This window comes from Zootermopsis nevadensis, unplaced genomic scaffold (genome assembly GCF_977971745.1).
Source record: "Zootermopsis nevadensis isolate Lab colony 2312 unplaced genomic scaffold, Znev_1.0 Znev_ptg000019l, whole genome shotgun sequence".
Taxonomy (NCBI): domain Eukaryota; kingdom Metazoa; phylum Arthropoda; class Insecta; order Blattodea; family Termopsidae; genus Zootermopsis; species Zootermopsis nevadensis.
The window spans coordinates 7058152-7078581 of record NW_028259151.1 but is presented as its reverse complement, the minus strand read 5'-3'; the positions used below and the strand labels follow the sequence as shown (position 1 = coordinate 7078581).

General features: G+C 37.3%; 3 protein-coding genes and 1 pseudogene across 7 annotated transcripts; 1 reads left to right on the top strand and 3 right to left on the bottom strand.

The window, feature by feature from the left end:
- Positions 1-909: 909 nt before the first annotated feature.
- LOC147873381 (uncharacterized) lies at positions 910-1837 on the bottom strand (annotated as a pseudogene).
- On the bottom strand, positions 1349-14602 carry LOC110836146 (putative methyltransferase-like protein 25). Of its 5 annotated transcripts, none has more exons than XM_087351573.1 (6): positions 14451-14602; positions 8211-8364; positions 6281-6387; positions 5076-5294; positions 2479-3280; positions 1349-2210 (listed from the first exon to the last, which is right to left on the bottom strand). In XM_087351573.1, the coding sequence occupies exons 2-6, from the start codon at positions 8302-8304 to the stop codon at positions 1846-1848; spliced, it is 1587 nt and encodes a 528-aa protein (XP_087207699.1). In that variant the 5' UTR covers positions 8305-8364; positions 14451-14602; the 3' UTR covers positions 1349-1845. The 5 variants fall into 5 exon arrangements, with proteins under 5 accessions (XP_087207699.1, XP_087207698.1, XP_021932701.1 ...); XM_087351572.1 differs by lacking the exon at positions 14451-14602 and adding an exon at positions 7184-7269 and having other exon boundaries at positions 6281-6490; positions 8211-8349; XM_022077009.2 differs by lacking the exon at positions 8211-8364 and having other exon boundaries at positions 6281-6490.
- Positions 8404-14451, bottom strand: LOC110836145 (presequence protease, mitochondrial). The gene has a single exon (XM_022077006.2). The coding sequence runs from the start codon at positions 14230-14232 to the stop codon at positions 11074-11076; it is 3159 nt and encodes a 1052-aa protein (XP_021932698.1). The 5' UTR covers positions 14233-14451; the 3' UTR covers positions 8404-11073.
- A 129-nt stretch (positions 14603-14731) lies between the features above and the next one.
- Prosbeta7 (proteasome subunit beta type-4) lies at positions 14732-19333 on the top strand. The gene is made up of 6 exons (XM_022077019.2): positions 14732-14946; positions 15074-15280; positions 15404-15550; positions 18020-18218; positions 19066-19154; positions 19229-19333. The coding sequence occupies exons 1-6, from the start codon at positions 14816-14818 to the stop codon at positions 19239-19241; spliced, it is 786 nt and encodes a 261-aa protein (XP_021932711.1). The 5' UTR covers positions 14732-14815; the 3' UTR covers positions 19242-19333.
- The last annotated feature ends 1097 nt before the right edge of the window (positions 19334-20430 follow it).

Here is a 20430-nt window from a genome sequence, read left to right as displayed (position 1 = left end):
GCTGGCTAGTGTAAGTCTGCCTCACCAGGGTGAACTGGCACATTGTCCCTATATGTAAGCAACTGGTGGTCACAAGGGTAATGCATATAAAGCACTGTTCTCCAATTCCAGCTATGAGCTTCCTACACATGAATTCTTTAACAGAGCAAGAAACCATGGCTGTGGAGTCAGTATTAAAACCTCCCGACTCCTTCATAAATGCTCAATATGTATTATTAATGGTAAACCTACTAAAATGGTAAATGGTACCACAAGAGATTTCATCACCACCACATTAATCATCAGGCTACTTTTTAGACTTATAACATACAGGTGATTCAAAAGGTTAGAGCCAAACTGAAGGAGCGTATAGAGGGACTCAGAGAGAACAACTTTCGAATAGGAATCCATGTCCTCCGAAGTTATCCTGAGTCAGTCGAGGCCACTGAAGGTAGGGAAGTCTGATAACATACCACTGAAATAATCACACTTTGCTATTCTTCTACTAGCTTAATTTTGTTTTTTGACGTAAATACGTCTATATTGAAGGGTCATTCAACAAAAAAGGGGAATGAAAAAGTGTAACCTGGTTACTTAGGAAATGTCAATTGTTTACTCGACATTATTGTTACCTAGGAAACGTCATCTGTTTACTCAGCATTATTGGTACCGAGAAAACGTCATCTGTTTACTCGGCATTGTTGTTACCTATAAAACATTTCATTACATTACCTTACCTTACATTTCATTTCATTACATTATATTCAGCTACCACAGACCCATCTTAAGCGTAACTAATTCAAGTTAAATAAGCAAACTCAAACTTTACTCAATTGTAAAGCATGTATAAAGGAAATATTTAGAATAAAGCCAATATATAAACTTCCTTTCCGTATAGACGTATTTACGTCAAAGTCTCCGGAACCGTGGTTCCACTGTCAATGTTTTATTAATGTACAAGGATTACATTAGCAATCTTACAAACCAAATTTACAACAGGTGTTCAAAGTGGCATCCTCCACATTCAATGCAGGCATTGCAGCGGTGAACAAAACTTTGGCGCACCCCTTCAAATACCCCAGGAGTCTCATGGACCACGTCAGATGCAGCAAGTATTCTGGCCAAAAGTTGTTCTGGGTCGTCCACTGGTGTCTCATAAAAGAGGCTCTTGACATGTCCCCAAAAGTAGTAATTGAGATATGTCAAGTCTGGGGAGCGGGCTGGCCATTCAACTGGCCCTCCTCTCCCTATCCAACGCCCGGGATACGTGCGATTCAGAAATTCCCGCACGTCAAGAGTAAAGTGTGCTGGCGCTCCATCCTGTTGCATCCACACTTGCTGACGCACGATAAGTGGCACATCTTGTAACAGCTCCGGTACAGTTTATTCCAGAAAGATTCTGTAAATGTGTCCATTCAAATGTGGCAGGAGGTAAGGTCCGATCAAGTTATCACCGATGATACCTGCCCATACATTCACTGCAAACCTCTCTTGGTGGTTGCGAGCAATGGTAGCATGGGGGTTCTGTTCAGCCCAAACATGACTGTTATGGCAATTGAAGAAGCCATCTCTGGTGAATGATGCCTCATCCGTGAACAATACTCTATATTACTACAAATTGGTGCATGCTCTCATTTTCATTTTTCAACTTGTTTAGAACAAAGCCTGAAATAAAACTTGTACATATATAAAACTATAGATTATGTTTCTTGCAATAAAATAATTCTAATACCAGTTAAGAACACCTTTCATAAAAGATAAGCAAACACATTTTCCATTTACCACCATGACATTTCACCATTGCTGCTGTAAAAAACCTTTTTAAAATGATCAATTTGGGGGTCTTGAACACTGACATGTATGTCTTTATTTTCTGGCTACCAGAGCAAAGCATCGTGGTGACATGCCATCATCCATTACTTTGACTATCTCCACAGATGACACTGCATGTTCCTGTAAATATGCAGCTCGGTCTGCCAATATGAAGCTCTCGGCAACACCCTGAACAGTCATCTGGAGTGCTGTCACAATTTCAGCCAGATGGCATGATGCTTCATGGTGCTGCCACAGCTCTGCCACTTGGAAAAAAATTGTTGAACTATCACAGTGACTTGTATTTGTGTTGGCAATAAATTTGTATCGCTTCAAAGCATCATCCATAAAGCTCTCAAATGTTGAACGGTTGGTCTTTCTGACACCACGCCGACATTTCTTCTTTAGAACTAAATCCTCTGTCATGAAAATAAAAGCCACAAATTAAGTAAAATCAAAGACTGTATTTTTTACACTTAAAGGCAACTGAAGTAAAACTATTATGCATGCAAAGTGTCAAAACACATGAAAAACACGTAAAATTTAAATTGAAAGCACGTATAGCTATAGAGCCCTACAAAGATCAATGTGAAGATAGCAGAAAATAATAAAAATGACTTAGGGCCCAGCAATGTGTTTTGGTGTTAAACATTTATATTCCACAGTAACAGGAAAATGCTTGCATACCATTGTGGGCATAGAGTTGCAGTACAGCACGTGCCATCACTTGGAGACTGTGCTCTTTGTGGTCTTCTTCTGACCACTGCTGCCACCTGGCTGCAGTCTCTTGAGATGCGAGTCTCAGAAATGGACGGCACAGGAAGGATGGAGAATCGCAGAACGCAGCTGAATGAATGAGATGGCACAATGATGAACTTAATGGGAAGTTAGAGAACTTTCCATCTATCACAGCTGTGTCCTTGGCCAAACTCATCTTGTGGTAGCAGCAAGGAACCAAAACCAAAAGCTTAACAGAGACTAATTGAAAGAAAATTCGAATAGCATCCACAGTCAGGTCCCCACATGTGTGTAGACCAGTCATACACAGTGAGGTATTGCTTGCACCAAATAAACCACTGTCTGAAGACACAGGTTGGGAGAGCATTCTCCCTTCATTATTACATTCTCCTGAATACACATGAGCACTTCCATTTACCTCATCAGAATGATAATAAGACTTCTCTACAGAATGCTGTTCACAACCACCAGTGCACAATTCCAGTGAAAGCTTCCTGTTCAAAACACCGCACTCATAAGAACATACCTCTGAAAGACCACAGTTGCAAACATTGTCATTCATGAAGTCTTGTATTTCACTTTCAATAGAGTGATATGATTCTGGTGAGATGCTGCAAGTGACATACTTTACTGCTGGTGACGGACACAGGTCTGACTGATTACGAGATGCTGTCTTCACACGTTCAGTGTCCACCTCCAGCCCAAGAATGTGGTAGCCATACCAGTAGTGAAGCAGCTGGCCCAGATAACCCTACCAACATAACATGAAAATCTATATCTTAATTGCGTCATGTTTGTGTTTTATTGATACAATATTTTTATTTTCCGTCTATACACAAACTTAAAATAATGTTGTTTAAAATTATCTAAAATTATAACATTCTCAGTAGACACTGCATCTTGTTACATTTTTTGTATCGACGACATTGAAACAACATTATTTTAAGTTTGTGTATAGACGGAAAATAAAAATATTGTATAACATGAAAAGTTAATTACACCATTAATATGTAACTTGATATACTCTATGGTTGACCAGTAGATACTACGTGTTTCTCCCTTTCGTTTATAGTACATTTATTTGAATTGGAAATGAGTGACAAACTTTGTACAACCCTAAACCTGTTCCACAAAGATTCTTGATCACAAAACAGTTTTCATCTAAACAAATCGACATGCTGCTGGTATAAAGTGGATATAAAAAACAATTTTCAAACATTCACCTTTATCATCCTTGCATCATGGTTTACACATAATCCAGCTAGTCATACTTAGCTATGTGTTGCATTAGCAGAGTGCTAAACTGTTAGCCCCCAATGTTAAAGTCTGGCTGGTGCTACCCAATATTATGGGGGTCAAATACCCTATTACCATATGATAAAGATAATGGTAGAAAAATAACACTGATTTATGGAATAAATTTCCTCTGGTAAACTCATCACAAACTGCGAGTTAGGCAGTACGCTTCAGATATTTCTATTTTGCTCCAACCAAACAAAAAGCTACTCTGATCTAAAACTATAAGCAGGTCTTTAATAAATGTTAAAAACATATACATGATTTTCTAACATTCATTCATTAACTTCCAGTAAAAGCACTAAATTAATTAATTCACATATTCTCTCAGCCAGTTCTGTTCATATCCCCTCCTCATGTCCAATTTCCCATGTGTGTGTTGAAAATACAAAAATTTGTTAAAATAAAATGCAGCTGTCATACACATGCCCAAAGTACTGCTACTATTTTTCTATAAAGAAGCACTACTTTTTAATTTTAACATGGCATTCATACAAAGTTTTGAGGTCCTCAAAAAACCATTAGTTCCATTAAATGTACAACCTTCAATTTGTTTATAGTGATAAACATTTCATAAATACATCTAACAGTAAGACACGCAGTGTTACAAACTACAAGGCACAATCCTTCAGAATCCTAAAATATACAATTTCAAGTGCAAATGGTTTTATACTTGTTATCATCATCATCATTGGCTCTACAGCCCTGTGAGGGCCCTGGTCTCCTTCAAAAGCTTCTTCCATTCTTCCTCATTCACAGACAATGTTTGCCAGTCCACTGTGAATGAGTCCATCTGGCAGTTGCTTCATCTGATTTTGTAACAAGTTGCTTTTTACAGGGTTGGGTTGTCAACCCAACCCCCAACCTGGAGGACCAGACCTCCATATTTATTGTTATTAGTTACTATAAATTTAAATTTTGAAACACCATAGAACAATCAATGACATACAGACTGGTAAATTATTCCTGTGGTTAACATCATGTCATCTAGGAAAAAATAAAACTGGATGCATGGAAGTTCATCCACCTATATTCTTAAATTTTCCACAAGACATAAATGAGTGATTAACTTCATGTCATGGTTCCCCTTGATCTCCATACCAGGTTACTAGGCAGTTTTCACCAGATCACTGTAAATGTGGTATTGAAGAGAAAGATCTCAACACCTCTGCATTGCTTCACTGCTCAAATTATCATGAGGAAAGAAGAACCAAAAAGGAAAACCTGCAATATGTGACCACTGCACTCACCAGACCAGCTCCCACATCGAGCACTTGGCTGATCCCATAATTATGACACTCTGCACTGATCAAAGCTGCCAGGTTCATCACCTCATGCTGCTTCTTGGGTGTCAGCCGCCTACATATTTTATCTGGGAGCTCTGGTACAGGTTTTATAACTCGTTGTATAGGAATCTTGAGTGTATGGCATCGATGGCAGAAGCGAATAAGAGATGGAGGCCAGTCATCCTGTACAAACACATTTAAATAAAGTAATGCTCTGTAACAGTGAAGAACTCCATGAACACTCAGTGGGCATGAATGGTGGAGTGGGATTAACTTGGGCAGAGGTCAACATAAAATATACACTTTTAAAACAGTTTTTAAATTGATTGACCTGATGATGGTGTAATACACCGAAACATGTCGTCAAATGTGAAATGTATCAAGATCTACTTCTAAAAAATGTTGTAATTTTATGTAATTTTAAGTAAATTTTAACAACATTTTAAGTTTGTGTATGGACGGTGAATAAATTATTATATAAAATATGTTTATATGAAGCAAAGTGAAGGGTGTAATAACACCTTAGGTTGAGCTCATGTTCATGACCTGGAAGCAGTAGCATTCTTGATAAAAGTATTCTGGTCACATTTCATAGTGAAAAATATAGTAATGAGTGAAACAGAAACCTGAAATGGATTGTATCTGTCAGTGTTATAGCAATATCTGAAGGTTAAAACATACTTTTCTGCCAAATAAAAAGTGCATTTATATAATGCTTATAAATATTGTGTTGTGTACATGTTTCTAGTATAATGAATAGTTGTCAAGAAATGTGATAAAACATGTTTGGAAGAATATAGTGTGCCAAGAATAAAGAGAATGACAACAAAGATTATGGATATTTTCTATATATTCTAATTTTTAAACTCTTGTGGGAATATTAACAAAGACTTGAGACTTAAAACTCTACTCTCATAAAACACCAGGACACTTTTTATTTTTTAGCATTTGTCCTGCTTTGGCAAGGTCTGTTGTTTTCCTCTTTTTTGGATGGTTTTAAAGTAGGAGACAAATACCCTCCCCTCACTGTTCATATCCTGAAGAAGAATTAAACACATGTTACAGTGTAAGTATCCACATGTGAAAAAGGAATTCAATCCATATTTTACATATTACATGAGAACATATAAATGTCTATGTCTATGTCTAAGATGGAAGTGTCACTATACCATCACAAAGCCCTGTGGTAGGATGTTAAGTTGTTGGTTGGTAAGGCTGAGCAGAGCAGGTAACCAGTCCGCAGGAATCTGCTTGAATACATCCCGTACCAGTAACTCTGTGACAGGGAAATTGTACACCCAGCTATAGTCTCTCAAGAAGCTCAGGGCATCAGAGAAGTAACTGGCATAGTCAGCGTAACCAGGTGGCACCAACATGACCTGTCAATAAATGCAACTGTGATATGCACACTTTTTTGAAAATCATATTTTATTAAATATAAATTAAAAAATAACACTCTGCTGATATTATCTGAGAATTCAACACCATAAGCACCAAAATCTGTCATTTGACCTGATTATTAGGGCAGTTCAATTCAGTTCCTATCCTTAGAACCAGTTTTGATGTTCCCCATCTTGATACAAGTACCTCACCATTTCTAGGATAAGAGCATAAGTCACAAAGTTCCATTATTAGACAAGACTTAATTCAATTTATTTGTCCCTCTTGGCCTACAGCACTGCATTCTCTGGTGCTTGAAATTTATGTTCCTTCCTTAACCAATGGGACCATGTAAACAAATGGGCAAACAGATAACAGCAACTACACACAGAACTTCTAATGTGGTTAAAGGAAAGTAGGAAATCAAAATTACATTCACCAAGATGTTAAGAGCAGATTACAATCAAGGAATGATTGCCACCATTCAGTTCAGAATCAGCTGTCTTCCTCTCTTCTATCTAAAAATGTAAAAATTAAAATATGCGAAAGTATAATTTTACCTGCTGTCTTGTTTGAGTGTGAAACTTGGTATCTCATCCCACGCAAAGAATACAAATTCAGGGTTGTGAACATGGTGCTAAGGAGAATACACCCAAGAGAGTAATAACAGTAGAGCAGAGGAAATTACTTACTGAGGAGCTTCATACTTTGTACTCTTCATGAAGTATGTATCATAATATCAAATTGATGGTGAGATGATTAGTGGACACAGCACATACTGGGGAGATAAAATATGTATACAAATTTTTTTAGCTGGAAAACTTGAAGATAAGAAACAACATAGGAGACCTATTCATAGGTGAGAGGAGAAATTTGGATCTTAAACTGAAATAAAGAGTGAGGATGTGAACTGTATTCAAATGGTTCAGGCCATGGTCTAATGACAGTAATGAACTTCTGGGTACCATAAATGAGAGGGAATTTGTTGATCAGCTGAATGACTATGAATGTCTCAAGAATTATTCTGCTCCTCGTAATTGTAATTACTATACCATTTGTTTCTAACAATAAATTTCACTAGAAGAAACACCATAACTGATATAACCATTGTTAATAATCAACTGGGCACTGTCCTCCTTCATAAACAAATAAAAGAGACTCACTGATATAAATATTCCAAATGTTAATAATCTTCAATACTTCCATATTCAGAATATTATAATACACACATGTTGGAACAATAAATTAAACAGATGTGGAAGCAACAGAACATAGCATAAACTGTGTTCTAAAACTGGTATACTTCTCAAAACATTACAACAGTCCTCAACAACACATCTACAAACAACTATAAAAGACTGTGATATCTTTATATTATGCAAATATGTGTGTGAAGAGGTATCTGAATGAAAAAAATGTATTTGAATTATAGTAAAATTCCAATCTTGCAGTGACTGCCTCTTTGATTTTCCTTGATATTGTCAACAAACCTTTCTATACTCTTTGCGAACACCATCATACTGAAACCTGATCTATTAATTTTACTATTGCAACAAATTAGGCTTGTTGCTCCTGCACTTCAAATCTCCATAACTTGTCCACATTCATTGACTGACTCATCAATCTCACTCAATTTAATACTATGGGGTACAGTATTTCAATATGAACTCTTTTGATTATATGCATGTACTTCAGTCTGACCTTGTTAATGGTCTTTACCTTCCCTTCTTGATATTAACTGCAATCCGTTCTTCTCAGTAATGATATTTTCTAAGCTGCTATGCTGAGTGGCACTGTAAAGTGGCTGGAGCATACAGCTGACAATTCATCTCCATCTAGTGTTATGCCTTACATAACAGTTCCATAAAACTCACTAGTTTTAGGAGTCACACAATAAAAATAAAACATCTGGTTAATCAAAATTCACTTTTTATTGCACTCATCATACTCACATGTCCATTTGTATGTGTGTGTACACAGGACTCCTAACAATGAATGAATAACTGGACAGATTTTCATGAAACCTGGTATACCTGGCCACTGGTAGACACATCATCTTAATCTATATTTAATTCTTCACCAATGATATTAATTTGGCAGCCACTCAAACTGTTGTGGTACAAACAATAACTAGCATCACTTATAATAGTGCCCTGAAAGTGTGCAATATTAAGTTCTGTTAAGGTGATTCATTTGCAATCTTGCTTATGCATTTTATGTTAAAAAGTTGCAAGCATGACAGTGGAACAGTACATCAAGAATCAATACCAGTGAAAATTATGCACAGAAATTTGTTGGTCAATTATTTCTATAACTGAAGACAAGGGAGTAACAATGTGCTACCCCAGACTTCATTAAACATAAAAAAGAAATATAAAGACAAACATGTCTGCTATAATTCCACTTTGTAAGATTCTGAAACAACAAATTTAAAGAAAATAAACCACACATGGCACAGCCTGCAACCATATAAAAGCAGATGGTGATAGAGAGATTACATTTAATTGCCATTATTTCAAATATTATAACTTTGAGGGATAGCCCACTCTTGCCCCCAGGTCAAACATAAATTTACAATATCTATTAGTCTCTGGACACAGTTTTACACAAGTAACTATGTCATGGCACAGAACACTTCACACTTATTATTAAGTTCAATAAATTTCAGAACATATGTAATTGTGTTGTGACACAAAATGCCTCATTTATTATGTCACTATTTGCATCAATTAACAACTGAATATATCTTAAGCATATCCAGCCTCATATCAAATATGTACTAGAGGACTTTTTGTTTGCTAATGGCAGATCACTCGCCTCTTTCTGTTGCTTGAGAATGCAAGTCTGACATTTGTCTCCCAACTTCCTTATATGCCTTCACAGCATGCTCTTTAGGCAGAGACTTAGTAAAGGATCCAAAACGCCTAATATTTTTGGCATGTCATTTTAAGCAGACAATCCAATCAGAGGTGTTGTAGTTAAATACTTACAATGACTCACTTTGAGGGACATAATATATCACACTCCAACAATTTATCCATGGTTCAGATAACAAAATAAATCACAAAGGAAACCAGTAGGATTTGAGGTTCTTACAGCAGTGAGTATGAAGATGGCTGTCTTCTGAGTTGAAGTTGGTAAAAGTTTACTAATATTTCAGAGGTCCTTGCTGCCTCCAACATCAGCCCTGACTACATGGCACTATAACCAGAGGACAGCAATTCAGAAACCAGTACATTTTTGAATATGCTGGAGCAAACCCTGCATCTCTAGCTCAAGCTGTTGATTTCCAACATTTGTTTAAATTAAATCTCACTTTACTGTGTGTTTTCTATTTCATATTGCCAAATTTCCAATCTGCCACCTATATATATATATAATGTGTGTGTACAATATTAATGCTAATATTAAATATGTAACTTGTTCTTTCACAAAGACATTGGTTCAAGAGCATGTTTCTAAGTAGGATTTGAGGTTCTCACAGCAGTGAATACAAAGAAGGCAGTCTTCTCGGTTGTAGGATCACATAGTTTGGTATACGTTTACCAGTGTTTCAGAGGTCCTTGTTGCCTCCATCATCACCTTGACGATGGAAGCAGCAAAGACCTCTGCATAGTCAGGCTTGAAGGAAAGATTTTAAAGTGTACAGTTTCTTCCAAAAGTGTCAAAAGATGAATAAAGCAGGCTTAATTTCTCAAAATGCCAAGACCTAACAACTGAAACATGTGGTGTTCATAAATCAAGTGTTTCATGGATCTGTAGGAACACAAAGAAATCTATTGCCCAATGACATCCAGTTTTAGCTGCTCCCTTGATATAATCAAAACAGCAAGGTTTTGTATGCTTGTATACACACACAGCTCTGACAGTTTTCCATGCATATATGAGTACAGAGTGCTCACTAGTAACATTCCAGTGACATCATTGTCTCCCTTCAAATGTCAGAAACTACGAGTCCAATAACATTAAGCCACCACTTCTGAAGATTCAACAACCCATCCTATCTACTGTGTACAGCAGTAAAACTGCTGGAAACCAAAATGTTATGGTACTGAAAAAACAGAAAGATGCACATTTCCTTCATATAGAGCATAGGCACTAATGATGACTGGCTCTAAATTTAACATCTATCAGAAATTAATTATTATGCCAAAATAATTATGTTTATCTGATTAAATTTTATATCTTATGTATGAAATGTCTAGTGACCGGGACAAAATGTAACAATATGAACAAAAATGTTTATTTACACCCCCAAGTAAAGTGAGAGTTGGTTGATTGGAACAGTCTAAAAGGGTATGAAATATCAAAGTCTCTTTATTGTAAGAATGATGTGTAACAGAAATACAGACATGCCCTTTCCATGAAAGGATACTAATGAGAGTGGTAAGGTAATGCAAAGGAAGACAAAGGTCCCACACATGAAAACTAATTTTCTGCTCAAGAATCAGCCTACAGACATTAATTCATCATAGACCCTGCTTCGGTAACAAACTGGAGTGAGTGGCTTTCCACGTTCACAATAAAAAAACACTGAAACACTTTTAAATCAATCTAATATTATCACATTATTTCAAAAAATCTAAACATCCTGCTGCACAAACTCCCAGATTTCTTTTTTCCTGAGGTGTAACACTTCGTTCTTGGGACCTAGAAGAGCACATCCACATTTTGACTGACTATTCTGTCCCAGGTACTCCTCTGCCACTTCTATGATGTCCTGTCGTGTTACAGACATCAACGCAGACCGATGCATCTGCAGTAAAAGGTCATCAATACCATATAGAAATTTATTCATCCCTTTTGAGCCAGGTGGTATTGGAGCATCAACAGTCTGGAACACACCAAGCTTAGCCTCTTCTATATCTTCATCAGTAAATGAGTTCTGCTGGACCCACTCATTGGCTTGATCAAATATGTCAAAAGTCACTGCAGAGTTTGGATCTCGGTATGAGTAGAAATTCAGAACTCCAGATGGAGAGAGAGACAGCCCTGAGCCATAAGCTCCACCTTTCTCGCGGATTTGTGGATGTAGGAACTTCGATGTGATGAGTCTAGCCATTACTCGCAATGAGGAAAAATGGGAATGACAATAGTAAACAGTGGACACTGATTTAGCTGCAAAGTTGACGGGGATGGAATGGATATGGTGGAAACCCCGTACAGGCAATTTCTTAAGGTAGTAGTTAGGATCCTTGGTTTTCAACAAGGGCAAGCCTGCTCTCCCTGACAGAGAACCTAAGAACATTTCCACTTCCTTCAGCACAGCATCTTCAGTACCTGGATTCAAGTTTATTGCACATCGTAAATGGTTCTTGTTAAACACTGTCTGTGAAATTTGCCCCATCTGGGCCAACACATGGCTCAAGTCTGACATCTGAGATATCTCTTTCATTTTCCCCACATAACTAAGGCCAGAAGAAAGTTCCTTCCTATATGAGGCTGGATTCACAACACTTGCTGCACTAGACATGGCATAATGATGTCCCATGTCAGAAATCCCACTGATGAGCTGTACAGCAGCCTCCCGGACCAGAGTCTCAAATCTCTTCATATCACTGTATGAGCCTTCATTGAAGAGTTCAGTCCACAATGTGAACATATCTTTCACATTTCTATCCAGACAATAGGAAGAAAATAATATTCCTTCTTCATATGAGTTCATTTCCATGGTGTCATCAGCAATGTGGTTGGTGACAGTGAGTCCTCCTGTTTTCAGCTGAGCAAGTTGATGTAGTTCTTGGTAGGTGTGCCTTTGGGTTCCCATCTTTGTGGCAATCTCACAGAATAGAGGAACAAGCATCTTGAGTTCACTGCTTAGTTCACTGGTGTTCAAAATTCCTCTGAAGTATGTCATGCCATTTGTGGGTTGAACACACACTTGAATAGGTACGGACAAGATGTCTACATCTGTTAAGGGCGTTAAGTCAATTTCTTTTTTTAGATCTTCCACATGTAATGCTGGAAGAATCGAAGTGTCTTCAGTTTTCTCTTGTTCATTACGCAGTTTCAAAGCTTGCTGGAACAGTACTTCTTTATCCTGCTGTGATAATGCAGCCAATTTTGTGTGCAAAACCTCCTGCTCAGCCTTAGCTTGCTTTACCTCATAGTCTTCATCTGGTGACATTGTAAGTACAAGTCTATGAGTATTTTCTTTCATGTACTTTACTACTTTATCCTGCAGGTGGCATGGATTTTCACGCAAGCTGCGTCTAAGTATGGATACCTGATCTTCCACCTTCATTGCTTTCACCAAGTCTCCGTCATGATTCCACAGTGATGTGAGTCCAAACAACAATCCCAGACCAAAGTTAGCTGACTGGTGCTTTATGTTCAACTCAATGCCATGCAAGACTCCCTCTATATGCTTCTCATCAAACCCTTCCTTCACAACATTTGTCAAGGTTTCATTATAGAGCTGTACAACTTCATCAAAATCCTTTGGATTCACTCCTTGAAGACCCACAGTGAAAACAGAGTCTTTAGTCTGCACTTCATAACCAGTTGCAGGAGCAAATGCTGATCCAATATTGGGCTCAATGAGGGTCTTGTAGAATGCAGAGTTGGGGCCATGTACCAAAAGTTGTGACAGGACCTGCAGCTCAAATGTTTCTTGAATGTCTGTGATATCAGAGCATAGCACACTGATGGCAATAGTAGAATGTTTCTTAAGATCAGTAGACATGTAATCAGGCCGACAACATATGTGTTTGTGTCTCTCTGCAGACCATCTCCTTTCAGAAGGTACTGAAGTGTTCCTACCATCTTCAGGTAAGGTATTTTTAAAATTAGACAGATATTTGTCATTAACATATTTCAGATGATCAACCAAAGGAAAATTTCCATACGAATAGAATCGTGAATTGCTAGGACTATAGTAATGAGCATGGAATGCTTTCAGATCTTCATATGTCAGGTTAGGAATGACAAGAGGGTCTCCCCCAGACACAAAGCTATATGTATGTCCAGGAAGGATATTATTTAAGAGATTTTGTTCAAACAAAGACTGGTTCTCTGAGAATACACCTTTCATCTCATTAAACACCACACCTTTGATGATTATTGGAGACATGGGGTCGTTCAGGTTTTCATGTTCTAATCGCCATCCTTCTTGTCGAAAATCAGACTCCTTCAATTGCGGGTTGAATACAGCATCCAAATACACTGACATCAAGTTCTTGTAATCTTGAATATTCTGAGTTGAAAATGGGTATATGGTGTAATCAGGACCTGTCATTGCATTCATGAATGTTGCCAAAGACCGATTCAACATCTTGAAAAATGGATCACGACAAGGATAACGCAAACTGCCACACAGCGTAGTGTGTTCTAGTATGTGTGGCAAGCCTGTAGAATTATTTGGGGTTGTTCGAAAGCCAACAGAAAATACATTGTTCGTATCATCACGCTGAATGTGGAGATACTGTGCCCCCGTCGGCTGATGAAGTAAGCGGTACGCTGACAGACAAAACTCAGGTATTTCACTCACTTCTTGCACCACAAATCCTTCAAGTTCTTTACCTTCACTTACTTCTGTAAGTTTTGAACTCGTCAGGGATCGAACCATTAACTTTTGTGGTGCCAATTTCGAGGATGTGGTCCTAATGCCTGCTTTTAATGAACAATTCAAACCCGTCTTATTTTGCGCACAACTTCTACTTCCGTGCTGCAAATACCTTCTGCTGCATAGGCCTATATAATGTCCACTGCACAAACCACTTACCCGATTCAGCCCTATCATATTCGAAACGACTTAGAAATGAATGAGATATAAGTTAATAATTTCCGAAAGAAAGAATGCTAGAAAAGAAGTTCGGAATTCAAGTACTGAAAGAACTAATGCGGTTGAGGTTAGGTCCACTGTTAAGAATGTATCGACAGTAAATCCGTCACTGTATCATCAAACGAAAATATTTCGGTGGCAAAGGCCATTAAATGTAAAAAATTCATTACACTGACCTGTTCAATACAAGCACACTTAGTAGCTCATGTAACGTAAAACAGCAATGTCTACAGCGTCAATTTCAATCATTGCGTTCGATTTGCGTCAATTAGTTGAATTCGATCAGTGGTTAAGGAACGATTGGACCACAGTAACCAACGACATGAATTTAGCTCTGTTGGTCCCTTGGGAAATCGTAAAGTCTGCAAATATAAAACCATAGCCATAAATATAACATACATTTATGTGTAGAAACTGTTTCCTTTTGTGACTTATGTAAAGTGAAGTACAATTATATTTTTAATGTATGTAATATTGTACTAAATATGATCCGTGTGGTAATGCAACTGACAGAAGAAACAAAACGGAACAAAATTTAAACATGGCGTGTATGTCGAAGGGTGATTGGTATTCTCCAGTGCAGTTTTGGCGCAGTGGACCTTCTCCAGGAAGTTTGTACAGTTTTCCAGGTGTTTTGACTGCTGAAAACACACGTTTTTCCCAGAGATCACAGTGAGGTTCTATTTTTATTTACAATTCTAGCAGAACTCGGAATTTCGAATATTGCATGTCATCTTCAGATTGTATGAACTCTCGTTTCAGTGATCAACATTCTTGCCCTCAATTAAAATTGTTTCAGAGCACCAATTACGACTGGAACATCCGTACTTGGAATAGCATTTGATGGAGGGGTTGCAATCGCTGCAGATGTTCTTTGCTCATATGGGTCTCTGGCAAGATTTCGAGACTGCCCTCGAGTAATGCATGTGAATGACAATATAATTCTTGGGGCTGGTGGAGATTACGCAGATTACCAGTATCTGAAAGATGTTATTGAGCAGAAAATGTAAGCATCCAAATTTAAATGCATACACATAAAGTATTTCAGAATGTTAACAATTTGTAATTTCTATCTTTAAATTTCTACTCCATTGCTACATGTATCATGTATCTTTGTGTCCTGTTGCAGCCTTGAAGAAGAATGCCTAAATGATGGTTTCTCACTAAAGCCAAAAGCTTTGCATTGCTGGCTAACTAGGGTTATGTATAATCGCCGCTCCAAATTGGATCCATTTTGGAATAGTTTCATTGTTGGTGGTTTGCAGGATAATGAGCCGTAAGTGTTCAAGTGTTATCAGTAGTAACATGAATGAAAGGTACTAATGTTAAAGGTTTTCCCTTTGTTTAGAGTTTTCAAGATTTCTACTTTATGTAAACATCTTATCCTACTTTCCTAATTTTATAAGGAAAGATAAATATATGTTAGTATACCATTTGCCTCTTCCTGATAACATCTGAATAACTGACAGATCATCATGGAATGTGGAACATACAGATCACCACACCCTCTTATTTTTGACGTAAATACGTCTATATGGAAGGGTCATTCCGCAAAAAACTGTTACGAAAAAGTGACAGAAAAATGTGTAAGATCCGTATCAACAAATCTACAACAATGTGTAAATATGGACCGACAACAATGGTCAGCTTGCATGCATTATTATGTTACCTAGGAAACATCATCTGTTTACTCGGCATTGTTGTGTTACATTACTGGCGTCACCAATCCGCTTTCGTAACAAGATGGATGACATTGAAGATAACATTACATTACTTTACATTACATTACATTATATTACAGAGACGTAAATATAATTTAAATACAGAGACGTATTTACGTCAAATTCTCCGGAACCGCGGTTCCACTGTAACTTTTTTATTTCTTACCAGTAGTAATACCAGCGAGGAGGCTAGGGATCGATTTTGGGCTGTTACGCCATAGTAGTAGTAGTAGTAGTAGTAGTAGTAATACCAGCATGATATCCATGAGAACTTCTGAGACACTAGTGCACTAGCATAGGATCCTGAAGCTTATTATATCTTAGACATGCAGTTTTGTTGAGACAGTATTTTGTATAATGTAAAACAACATAGCAGTTGTTCAAGACGTACAGGCGTTTCAAAAACATATACACATTTTAGTGAGAAATATCTATTCATATATTCATGGTGGAACTAAAACTTAATGTGCAATTTAGTTGTGTGACATGCGCTTAACAGATGGTATTGGTCACAGTTGGACACTGCAGTTCCTCATCCATGATTCAGATTGAAATACTGACTAGTAGAGGTTTGCAAAACTTATGAGCAGTGCACATCAATCTGAAGTAGTACTGGAAGTTTGAGAACATATGTGAAGTGCAACAATAGTGGAGGTGTGAGTTTGCAACTGAGCCTCCACCATGACTAAATTTCAAGAATTTGTGATAAATTTGAGACTGATGGTACTGTGCATGATGTGTACGAGGAACAATCTGGGAGACTTTGCTTGAGTAAGGAAAATTCGCTATGGTGCTATAACAATTCACATGAACACCGAAAGAGTCTCTAAGACAGTATGCTGGGGAGACTGAAATTGGAATAACAGGTGTACACCAGACCCTCAAAACTGGGAAGTGGAAATGTCTTGTTCAAGGGCTGTTACATGAAATGGTTTAAGACAATTCTGGTTGCTGAACAGTTTTGTAAATGGTTTTAAAGGAAGGTGGATGCACAATTTGTTTGATCTGATGAGGCAAAATTGAACCTCAGTGAGACTATTTCTTTGAAGGGACAATTACTAGAGCTTAGTACCTCAACATGCTTGGGTATCCATTGTGCCTGCCATTTATCAGCTGTATGGAGGTGAGGATATGTATTGCCAAATGATGGGGGGTGTCCCCATTCCAGTTAATGATGTCTGGGCTTATGTTGATGACATAATGTGAAGAGGAAGTGATGAGTGCCCCCACATGTTCACCCAATTTAGCTCCACTTCTTTTTGTGGCAACATTTGAAGGATACAGTGTACCGTATAAAACCAGCAACACTCCATGAACTAAAGCACCAAATTGAACAGTCATGCACATCCATTGTAGTAGATACTATGCTGAATGTTTGTCACTTTACTGTTTGCCATTGTCTGTAGTGCCTTCAAATTAATAGTGATCATTTTGAACATCTTTCCATTTGATGACAATAAACAGTGAACCAATGCAGCTAGGGAGGTGAAATTATGTGTGGAAATAGGTCATTACGGGTACTTAAACATTCAAATAATCTGGTACGTTAAGAATTACAAACATGATCCTGGTGCAAAACTTTGAATTATTAATTTATATATCTTGATAGCCATACCATATGGATTGAAACATTTGAATTAAAGTGGGCATCATAAGCTATTTTCAGAACTTGTTGTCTCTACAAATTATTTCTACTTACATGGATTAATTGCTGCATAGAAAATTCTTTACTAACATGTCATTTGGTCCAGTATTCAAGAACAAGACTTCCTTGGAAAAACATAAGGCTGCTATGCTTATTTTGATACTACAGATGGCAAATAATTTTGCCTTTAAAAATCTTAAGTATGAAGGAAAGGTATTATGGGGATCTGAAAGGTTGAGTGCAAGAAAGGTATCAGACAAAATATTAGATGTACGTAATAAAGGATTGGCTAATTCCTCTATTTCTTCATGAATAATGATTTACTTCATGTTTTATTATCATATATTTCTGACCCTATAATGCCTATTCTTATTTGAAGGTTTCTAGGGACAGTAGATAAACTTGGAACAGCATATGTAGACCACCACATCGCTACAGGCTATGGGGCATATATGGCATTACCACTCATGAGGGAAGCAGTGGAGAAGAATCCCAACATGACGCAGAAGGAAGCTCAGAAGTTACTTATCAAGTGCCTTCAAGTTCTGTACTACCGTGATGCTCGTTCATATCCCAAGGTAAAGTCCTCTTTTGACTGTTCTGTGGTATCATTAACATTTCTTCTTCATAATACATTTCCACTGATGGTGGCTTTTTTCTGCCTTCCTAAAATCTCTACTTTTTAACTTCTCTTCCTGACCTTCATCTTTCTGTGCCTGTTGGTTGTGTTCGTCATATAGTCTGAGTTGCAGACGTTTAACTATAAAGAAATTGATTATTTAAAAACAACTCCATGGAGGACATTGCTTGAGAAGGTAATATATTTATTTACAGTTTATTTAATGATGCTTGTCAGGCTCAGACTATATAGTGCTGAATGAGAATGAATTGGAAAGAAAGTGGAAGGAAGCACCAGCTTCCTCACTAGTGTCTAGTAGCACTTCATTGTTTTTGTGGCATGTATGATTTTGTCCAGGAAGTAAATCAGAATGTGCACTACACAGCTACAATCCCTCCTAATTTTTATGAGAATGTTTTTTGTTGAAATGTGACTGTAATTTATTAATCTGATCATTTCTGCTAACAAACAAATTTCGGTTAAAGGGTGTGAAGAATTTTGATTAGTGACAGTTGTATAGTAGCTTTACTTCCTTTTAGAAATTGTATGTTTTGATGCTTACAGTAAATAATTTTATCTTGTTTTTCATTGATTCTTTATGTAGTTATCTTGTGTTAGTAGATAATGGTAGACTTTTATTGTTGTGCTTATGTACTGGTGATAACTGATATCATGCCCACATTTTAACCTCACAGATTGTCAATTTTGTAATATCAATTATCACTAATCATTAATACAGTAGTTTCAGGTGATTTTTAATTTTATTAGTAGCTGAGATTGTGTAACCAGCAACTTTTCTTGTACAGTTTCAAATTGCAACACTGACAAAAGAAGGTGTGACTGTGGAGGGTCCACTGACACTAGACCAAAACTGGGAAGTCGCCCACATGGTGAGGTGAGTACCACACCTGTCCTTTGTCACATGAATGCTCACTGAGACACCATACTGAAACTTTTCTCTCTTTGCAGGGATGGCGTATGAAGATGACCCAGATTATGAGCTGAGTTCAGTGTCTCATTCCAAGTATCATTGTATGCATCTTGAATAAAATAAAAGCCCTGTTGTTTCAACTATTCTTTGTCTAATTTGTTAATCATAAGCAAGCTTGGGCAGCAGGATGGTAAAAGGAAAACTGTATTTGTTTTATTTGATGAGGCATAAAAATGAACTCAGACTCCATTTGATTACTGTTAACTGCGTCTTTGACACAGTTCAGCAGCTTTAACTATTTCTTCAAAAGTCACTGTTTATTTTCAGTCTTTTATGTTGGGAAACTATCTACACTTCTCTCAAGGAACCACAATAAAACGTCTATGTGCCATGGTGACATAGTACCATGGATTTGTTGAGCCCTGCTTTAAGTTATGTACTAAGTTCATGGTAAAAAGACGGACAAAGTTCTAGTCTCATCCAGGTACAGTATTAACAAATGTATCTCATATTCCTGGGCATCCTAGAGCATATTATTATGATGGACTAAGATTATGTTTCTGTGGAACTGCTGCCAATAAGGAGCAGCAGTGGAATAATACTGTTCGGAAAACCAAAGGATTTGGAGAAAAGCTGTCCCAGTGCCACTTTGTCTACCTGAAATGCCATATGAACTGCCCTGGGAGTGAATCCAGACTCTTGAGGTGAAAACTTTGCCTGTGCTATGGCACTTCATTGAGCATGTACTTCTGCACATTTCAGTATTGTATCGGTACTGAATTCTGAAAATTGAACATGCTAATATTTTGCTAGTGTAGGTTACACAAATGATATGTATACTGAAAGTGCAGTTAACAAAAACACTACAAATGATTTATATATATATATATATATATATCTGTACATGTATGCAGATGACTAATTTTAGTACAGAAGTCGCCTGTGCCACTTGTTTTAATACTTTTCAAAGAATGGAAGCCCACATCTCTCCAAAAACTTTCCATTGCCTTTGAACTATACAGGAAACTTCTTGTTGGTAAACCCAACATTTGTAGAGAGTGACTTTCCAAGAGAGACTAACTTGCACTGATGTTGGTATGAAAAGAGAAACAATAAAGGAACTGCAGTGTGACCTCAACTCAGAACTCTTGCCTTTGGGGATGTACTTATGAAACATGAAGACAATAGGTTGTTACACATACAGATTCAGATCAAAACAGAACGAAAATGTCCAATCAAA